At 29.9% G+C, this 9,446-nt stretch overlaps 1 protein-coding gene across 9 annotated transcripts; it reads right to left on the reverse strand.

Moving 5' to 3' along the window:
• Nucleotides 1-449: 449 nt before the first annotated feature.
• LOC133803429 (uncharacterized) lies at nucleotides 450-8,262 on the reverse strand. 9 transcript variants are annotated; one of them, XR_009877961.1, is made up of 10 exons: nucleotides 8,038-8,262; nucleotides 7,810-7,947; nucleotides 7,653-7,708; nucleotides 7,523-7,556; nucleotides 7,045-7,147; nucleotides 2,209-2,299; nucleotides 1,878-2,122; nucleotides 1,473-1,793; nucleotides 1,304-1,393; nucleotides 450-1,229 (listed from the first exon to the last, which is right to left on the reverse strand). XR_009877961.1 is itself a non-coding variant. In XM_062241491.1 (3 exons), exons 1-3 carry the CDS (start codon nucleotides 8,182-8,184, stop codon nucleotides 7,046-7,048), a joined length of 387 nt encoding a protein of 128 aa, XP_062097475.1. In that variant the 5' UTR covers nucleotides 8,185-8,262; the 3' UTR covers nucleotides 6,792-7,045. The 9 variants fall into 9 exon arrangements, 3 of the variants coding, with proteins under 3 accessions (XP_062097475.1, XP_062097461.1, XP_062097469.1); XR_009877960.1 differs by lacking the exons at nucleotides 450-1,229; nucleotides 1,304-1,393; nucleotides 1,473-1,793; nucleotides 1,878-2,122; nucleotides 2,209-2,299 and adding an exon at nucleotides 5,408-6,393; XR_009877958.1 differs by lacking the exons at nucleotides 450-1,229; nucleotides 1,304-1,393; nucleotides 1,473-1,793; nucleotides 1,878-2,122; nucleotides 2,209-2,299 and having other exon boundaries at nucleotides 6,792-7,147.
• Between the last annotated feature and the right edge of the window lie 1,184 nt (nucleotides 8,263-9,446).

Raw genomic sequence — 9,446 nt, forward strand, 5'->3', positions numbered from 1 at the left:
GTCGCCTCAAAAATTTGAAAATTTTGAATTATTTTTGTCGATATGTCACCCCTGATACTCTATTAGTCACCCCTAATACTATACTATATCACCCCAAATGGTTACACATGGAATATTATCAGGGGCGACAGTGTCGCCCCTAATACTTAATTATCAGGGGCAACGTGTCGCCCCTAATACTATACTATGTCGCCCCAAATGGTTACACGTGGCATATTATCAGGGGCGACAGTGTCGCCCCTAATACTACATTATTTCACCCCAAAATGGTTACACGTGACATATTATCAGGGGCGACAGTGTCTCCCCTAATACTATTTTATTTATAAAAAAACAATAAAATTAATTAATTAAATACAATTTTAATTAATTATTTATCAATATTATTATTTAAAATTTAAATAATTGAAAACAAATATATTAAAAATAAAAATATTATATTAAATATTTAAATTAGTTTATTAAAATAACAATTATACATATTCATAATACATTAACATAGTAAATATTCATATTGTTCATAAAATTTAACAATAATTAATAATAAAATAAACCTAGTCTCCTAAATTAGCTGCCTCGTCCTCCTCCCTATTGTCTTCTTGTTGTGGTTGTTGCGGTGGCTGTGGTTGTGATTGCTGCAGTGGCAGCATCGGCCAAGGATATTGGGGAGGTAATGTGTACGATCCAACTCCATACATGTAGGGATACGACGGCTGGGAGGACGGTGGAATCGGCCACGGATAAGGTGTTGCTCCGTACATATATGGAGGTACCATATGTTGAGACGGCGCTGCCCCGTACATAGAAGGATGAGTTGGAGCTGGAGGTTGAGAAGACGAAGCCCTAGAAATATTGTCACTATCAGGCATAGGCGGCATCTGAACGTTTGGTGGACGAAATGAAGGTACAAAAAATTGAGTTAAGAAATTAACTTGATCAGTCAATTTCTGTAGATTATTCTCCAATTTTTCTATATATTCTCTTGAATGATGAGGAGGAACTTGAGACTCACTGAAGTGTGAGTGTTGGGTAGATGATGACCCCAACCCCGACCTCGACCTCGACCTCGACCCCTTCAATTTGCGGCCCACTCCTCGCACATGTCCATGCCTTTGGCCTAATACTTTTTGTAGCACCTCCACCTGATCAACTGATGACGGACTATCATTATTAGAAGCATCAGTGGATGTTTGCTGAGTTTATAACTCAAAATCAGCCTTCAGTTTTTCCTGTTTTCAAAAAATGTTAGACACTAACATTAAATATAACTCTATTAATATTAAAAAATATAATTCAAACTTACATAATCTTAGCGAGCATCATCGTTCACGAAATCATTTGTTGCTTTCTTCCAATGATAATCCTTCCATGACTCAATGAGGTCCGGGTTCGTCTAAAAAATATAACCCAAATGTTAGAGAACATATAATTTAAAAGAACATAATTTTGATAATATTTTATCTTTTGCTTACTTTTTCAAAACGAATGGCTGCCATTGATTTTGTACCCTGCGTTGTAGAATACTTTTGTTTCTTCCGATTTTCCTTATTCTTTATGGAGCGGGCAATAAATTATGGACTTGTAAATAACTGACAAATCTGCTTCCACTCCTCCTTGTTAATATCATTGGTTGGGTTGTTTAGAACCTTATCCCAATCCTCCGGTCCATTGTAGTGTTTCTCAAAGTGTTCGTGTCTTAGTGTTTTCCTATTATGGTATCGGTCTTTCATCTCTCGATCGATACCATCTATACACTTTAAGAAATCCTCGCGGCCCGCTATTTGATAATAGTACTAAATTGAAAATTAAACATATTAATAATATATGTACTATATTAAAGATAAATTTTTAAAAAATATATTTAATACTATTTTTACCTGAATTATGCCAAGGACCTGATCCTTGTATTGTTTAGGCACTAATTCCCATGAACCGTAATGTCCGGGAACTTTTGTTTTAATTTGGGTTCCCACAAGGCGGACAAAACCAGCGTGCTCGCCCCCAACAACCTTGTACATTCGTGGGCAAAACGTTACTTCCAGTGGTTTTCCATTTTTACGCCGCCTCTCCTCTAGATCTTTTCCAATAGCTGCGCCACGACCCTTTTTCTTAGTTGGGATTCCTGTATTTTTTTTTATTAATAATACATAGAATATTAGTATATACATGATAAACATATGTGAGTAAATAAAATAACAAAAAAATTACCTGACTCGCATGTAGTCGGGATCCTAGTAGGATCCAGTGGAGGATCACCGCCAGCGTCTCCACCGTGAGCTCTAGCCACATCTGCTGACATCTACTAACACGACAGTAATTTAACCTATCTATTTTAATATTTAATTATTATTTATAATTAATTTATTGAGTATTATTTCAATTGATTAGGTAATTTGAAATATGCTATTTGGAAACGAACTTTTTATTTCTCAATATGTATAATACATTGAACACTAGATACAAAACTAAGTAGAATAGTCACTATCCTCACTAATTACATCAACATCTATCGGGCACACATCATCAGTATTATCATCACTAAGGTCGACAATTAATTCATCCTCATCTTCTGCTTCTTCTACACTGTCTGCCATATCATCTTCATTGTCATTAATAAATCCATCATTTTCTTGAACAACTAAAGAAGGTCGATGGGCCGTGTTGACTTGAGTCGCTGGTACATCAGATTGTTGAACAACCAACTCTCCGAGATCCACAGTCAAAACAAAATTCGATGAGTTGGTGTCATGTACAACATCAACATCAGCAATCATATCTGAAGCATCTGGAAAGCCCCAAACTTGCCGATGATTCACTTCTTGGACAACTTTCCAATCTCGTCCTCTAACGAGATCATCGATGTAGAATACTTGTTTTGCTTGACTAGCTAGTATAAACAGTTCATCTTTATACCATTCATCGCTAACATTGATACTAGTAATATACATATAATTTAATCTACACTCTTAAAATTGTTTCGTTTATGTAAAAATTTCGGCAGCACCTCCCTATAGTTCTCATAAGTGGGCAGACTAAAATTAAGTTTGCCCACTTACGAGAACAAATAAGGAGACACATATTGAAATCTCTATTAACGAAACAATAAAATGAGTACTATATCAAATTATAGGTACACAACAAATCCAAACTATCCATGCGGACACATACCGTCCTGGATAATTCGGAAAAGCATATTTAAGAGTTCTTACTGACTCAGCTTCACCGAACGGGTCTAAGGCTTTTCATGATTGAAAATAATTAATAAAACATCATCACTAAGTGATAATATATAAAACGTCTATCCAATCTTTGGTGATCAAATTTTATCACCAAAGAAAAGCAACAAAAAAAGAAATATTTTTTAACACTAGATGTTTTATGATGTCTTATAAAATCTTATGATATTAAATTACAATTTTGTAATTTATTTTTAAATTACTAAATTTGTTAATATTAAATTAAATTATAATTTTTTAATTCATTTATCTAAAATTTTAACTTATTTTGAAATTATTTAATTTATTCTTAAATTTCTAATTTTGTTAATATTAAATAAAATTATAATTTTTTAATTCATTTATCTAAATTTGTAATTTATTTTGAAATTATTTATCTAACTTTTAATTTATTTTTAAATTACTAAATTTGTTAATATTAAATTAAATTATAATTTTGTAATTTATTTTGAAATTATTTATCTAACTTTTAATTTATTTTTAAATTATATATCTAATTATTTAATTTATTTTTAAATTACTAAATTTGTTAATATTAAATTATAATTTTTCACTTTATTTTAAAATTCTTAAATTGTTAATATTAAATTAAATTATTTATCTAATATTTTAATTTATTCTTTAATTTATTTTGTTAATTCTAAGTATTCAATGTCTTATTTATTATATTATTATTTATTTAGTCCTCTAACTCTACCAAAATTTTGACAGCATAACATATCTATTATAACATATCCCAAAAATTTAAAACACTACAAAAAACACTCAGAAAATTCCCAAACATTCACAATATACATATTATTAATCAAATTTAAATATGTTGACGTCATTTTTCGTCAACAGTGAAAGAAGAGCACGTAAACAATAATCAGTAATGACCAAGAAAAGTATGATAATACAAACACGATTTTTTACGTGGTTCAGCAGTTAAATCTGCCTAGTCCACGAGTCTTTGTTACTAAACTCAAGATGATCTCTGAAAATTCTTCAAGGATGAATTCTTCAGAGTTTTCTCTCAAGATCACAAAAATTCGGTCATTTACAATGGTGCATGACCTCTCTATTTATAGAGAAGATTTCAGAATACTATCCCACATATTTCGGGTAGTTACTCTATATTATCAAATTAAATGGCATTAAATGCCTGCAATCCGATATAACAGGAAACGTCCCCTAAAGACCAGGGGGCGTATAACTGATCAAATAATATCCCTTGATTGTAGGGGATTTACAGTAATAAATGTAGACCGCGTCTTGTTATTGGTAATTTACTAGGATATTCAAAGTTATTATCCTATACCACCAAGACCCTATTCTCCCAGGTTTCCTATTGACTTTCGAGCTCGTACGCGTGTCAGGCTCGGAGCCCCTGATCCGAGGTCATCCCTGAGAACAGATGCACCTCGGGGCCTACCTTTCGAGCTCGTGAGGATTGCGAGGCTACCATCTTCGAAGTCGTCTCTGCTTCGCAGGCTCGATGTTTAGATTTCGAACATATTCCAGACTTTACGAGTTCATTCATTATGAATCCAGCTTTCGAGGTCACAATTCTCATGGCTCGAAATCTGGGTATACCAAAATACTAACACATACTACAATTTTTATACACATATATAAATATATCACTAAACACATATATAAATTTGTTAATATTAAATTAAATTATAATTTTTTAATTCATTTATCTAAAATTTTAATTTATTTTGAAATTATTTATCTAATTTTTTAATTACTAAATTTTTAATATTAAATTAAATAAAAAATTTTGTAATTTATTTTTAAATTATATATCTAATTATTTAATTTATTTTTAAATTACTAAATTTGTTAATATTAAATAAAATTATAATTTTTTAATTCATTTATCTAATTTTGTAATTTATTTTGAAATTATTTATCTAACTTTTAATTTATTTTTAAATTACTAAATTTGTTAATATTAAATTAAATTATAATTTTTTAATTCATTTATCTAAAATTTTAATTTATTTTGAAATTATTTATCTAATTTTTTAATTACTAAATTTGTTAATATTAAATAAAATTTTAATTTTTTAATTCATTTATCTAAATTTGTAATTTATTTTGAAATTATTTATCTAACTTTTAATTTATTTTTAAATTACTAAATTTGTTAATATTAAATTAAATTATAATTTTGTAATTTATTTTGAAATTATTTATCTAACTTTTAATTTATTTTTAAATTATATATCTAATTATTTAATTTATTTTTAAATTACTAAATTTGTTAATATCTAAACATAGAGCCATACATATATGATATCTTATCTTAGTGAAAGTTATCATTTTGTCCAAATATGGTTCTAAATTTTAAAAATGTCATTCAAATCAAGGATATATATATATATATGAGTGCACTCTTAATGGTTACTACTCATAAATGGTTACTTTAATATTAATCATTGGATTAAGATCAATGGTTCATATTTATAGTTGTTAATGAATATTTCTAAAAATAAATTTTAATTTTTTCAAATTTTTGGAAGGGTTACTTGATGAAAAATGTGTATTTATTATGAAAATATAATATTGTAAACTTTTTCATTTTTTAAATGTATGTCAATTTCTAAATATAACTAGTGTTTCTCATTGGTTGAATACATCATTAATTATGACAAAAAACAATAACTAAATTCAAAATTAATATTGAAAAAAAAAAATTTACCTGTTAGTGACTTGCTATACCAAGTCACTATGTTGCCACAGCATCATAATTGTTAGTACCCATCTATGGGTAGTAACTATTGAGAAGTATTACATATATATATACATATGTATATGGTTGTGAATGATAAATTTAAGACTAGCACATATAATACATGATATTTCATATTAAGACTAGGATTGGCATTATCAAAAGATATAATAAATCTAAGAGAATCCAACAATTATCTCAGGCAAATGTAAAAAGTAAAACAAAACTGCTATTCAAAATGTCCTAAAAATGATTGTGAAAGAACAGTGAAGGCTTATATTGCCTAACAAAAGAGATAAAACTTAAAAATCAAATAATTCAAACAAATATATGTATGAAGATGCTTCTCAGCGTCCTAGATATTGAGACACAAGAGCTCTGCAAGTCTCTTCAGTATATAATACTGGATACTGTAACAATCTCATATCACATATCTATCTGAGATCATCAACAACAAAGATACATAATAAAATGAGCTTTATAAGAATCATTACAGGACATAAAAACCAAAACAATTCATAACTAAAAGAAAACATATTGTGATTGAAACTGGAATACTTCTGATTAATATATCTTATTTAAGCTTTTTTCCAAACCAAAATTCACTACAGCTCTTAAAAAATCCCCAAAGTGAATCAATCAATTAATTTGGCAACAGAGTGCAAGTGGTTCGACTATGTATATATTGCTAAACAGACCCACTCAACCCAGTCCAGAAATCACCAGCCTCCAAACAGAAACTTAACAAACCAATAAAATACTTGACCATAACAATCAATAAGATCAAAAATCTGATCTCAACAATCTCAATAATTTTACCAAGATGAAACCCAACATGTCTACAATGAACACTTCTACCAAATGCAACATGACTAAAAAATGTCACTTCTTCTTTTACACTTTGTTTTGTGGATTGAATGTTTGGAACAACACTTGCTTGAAAAAATAGGTGTGCTTGTATCCTAATTTAAATGAGGGTCTTTCATCTAAATAAGATTATTATTTAACCAAATAAATAAAGAATTGTATTGGAACTAAACATCTCTTCAGGTTCTAATTCAACTTAATATAGCATGGTAGAAATCACACCTTAAATCAAGGAGATCCACATAAAGCCCTTGAAATTCTTTTTGAACTCATACTCTATGAAAAAATATATGGCCACACATATGGTCATCTTGTAATATAGCATCTGCAACAAAGTCAAATGTCACTCAAAGATTAATTAGGCATGATTATAATAGATAATCTTACAGAGACAACTTTATAATAAAAATGCAATGTGTAATGGAATAATATCAAAAAAGACCATCAACGAGCCTCAATTTACAAATATGCTAAGTTCCTAGTAGTAATCTCAATTCACAAAAACTGTTATCCTTTCTGAAAGTTCATATGCTTATAAAAAGACTTTACTTTTAGACTGCCTAAACTCTAAACTAAAGTTCTACATAGAACCCCCTAAGTTATTTTAGACTGCCTAAACTCTAAATTAAAGATCTACATTATCCTCAAACTAGCTCAACACAGTAAATTTTGAAACAAAATTGTAAATATATATATGTACCAATTCCACGATTGGCACTAGTAATCCAGATAACCTGAAACAAAAGTAATAAACAAGAATCAGTATAATTCATTCACAGAAAAAGAAAACAATTTTCCAGAAAAAGAAGAGAACTTTGAATTCAACTGACCTTATCTTCAATTTCTTAACGCTTCACATGCCTTTTGGAAATTAAAGTAAAATCCCCTAAACAAGTTTGAAGATTAAATTTTCAGTTTTAGAGCTAAATCAAGACAAAACTCAAAACAATCATCAAACCTAGAAGAAATCATTTGTTGAAGTGCAACCTTGCCGAAGTCGAACCTGTCGCACGAACCGCCCCCGCAGGCACCATCACACCCACAACTGAGCCACCCTGTAGAATCCATGACCAAACCTCCCTGTTGCACGCCCCAAGCCTCAAGTTCCATCACCCTGTCGCACATCTGCAACAAACAGAGAGAAGATCGGACGAGACAGTGTCTCAAAGAGAGAAAGAGAGAGTGAGGGAGCGAGATAGAGAGAGAGAGAGTTACCGTCAAACAATGGTGTTGTCGCATCATCTCTGTTCGAAGCCTGTCTCCTAGAGAAGCCTCTGTACGTACCCTTCCATTCATCCAAGCCTTCTTCATTTTTCGGCCATGTGAGAAAGAGAGTGAGAGATCGAGAGAGACACCTAGCATAGGAGAGAGGCGGGATGGTAACTTAGGGTAGAGAACCAATTTCAGCTGAAAACAAAGTTAAGGCGCCATTACTATTTCATTTAGCGCCATAATTTCCTTTTTCGTGCCTCATTAATTAATTGTTTTATTATTTAGGTATTTATTAAATTAATTTATATTTTATTTTATAACTTTGAATTAATTTAAAATAGAGTATAATTATATTTTTATTTAATTGTAGAGTATAATCATACTTGTTTTTTTTTTTAAAAAAACATAGATAATTTATATGGAATTCACAAAAAAAAAAACAGTCAAAAAAATTACAACTAATAAATTTATAGAAATTTTAAAATTATTTTACAATATTTAACCAATCAATAAAACAGCACGTTTTTAACTAATACTAATTTTATAAATATGTTAAAGAATAATATAGTTAAATTAAATTTTAATATGAATATAAATATTATTATAAATACAAAAGTTAATAATATGAAAAATTTAGAAAACAAAATCTAGTTTAAAAAGTCACCACTCTTAAATTTTTTATTCAGGTTTTTTAGGACTCACATATGTTTTTAAGACTCTCATTACGAGTCCTAAAAACTCCAGAGACATTTTTTAGGACTTACATTTAGATGCGTGTCCTAAAAAGGTGTCCCATAAAGTGTATTTTGTAGTAGTGCAATTTGAAGATGGATTGTTACTAGTAGTGGATGAGGGTGCTATATACATGCAAGTTTTAGGCGAAGAAAAATATGGTTGGTTACGAGATTTTGGTCCTATACCCGGAAAGAAGATGTCAACCCAGTTATCATCATTTAATTATAATTTTCCACTAAATCATTTTGCTACCAAAATTTAGTAGCAATTTATTCATTGGCGCCAACAATATTAGCTACCAAAAAACATTGGTAGCTGAAAATATAAATATTCTACCAAAATATTTGGTAGCAGTAATATTTGGTATTTTATGATTAGAATTTACTACTAAATCATTTTGCTACCAAAATTTAGTAGCAAATGATAATTAACTGCTACCAAAAATATTTGGTAGCTACAAATTTTGTAGCTAAAAACCTAATTTCTTGTAGTGAATTAGTGTTATACCCAGATTTCGAGCCATGGTAAATGTGATCTCGAAAGTTGGATTCGCAACAAATGGTCTCGTAAGGACTAGAGTATGCTCCAGGATTGTATATCGAGCCTGCAAAGTACAATATATGACCTCGAATATGGTGACCTCGAAACGATCTCGATCTCGAAAGGTAGCTCCGAGA

This window comes from Humulus lupulus, chromosome 1, assembly GCF_963169125.1.
Source record: "Humulus lupulus chromosome 1, drHumLupu1.1, whole genome shotgun sequence".
Lineage (NCBI taxonomy): Eukaryota > Viridiplantae > Streptophyta > Magnoliopsida > Rosales > Cannabaceae > Humulus > Humulus lupulus.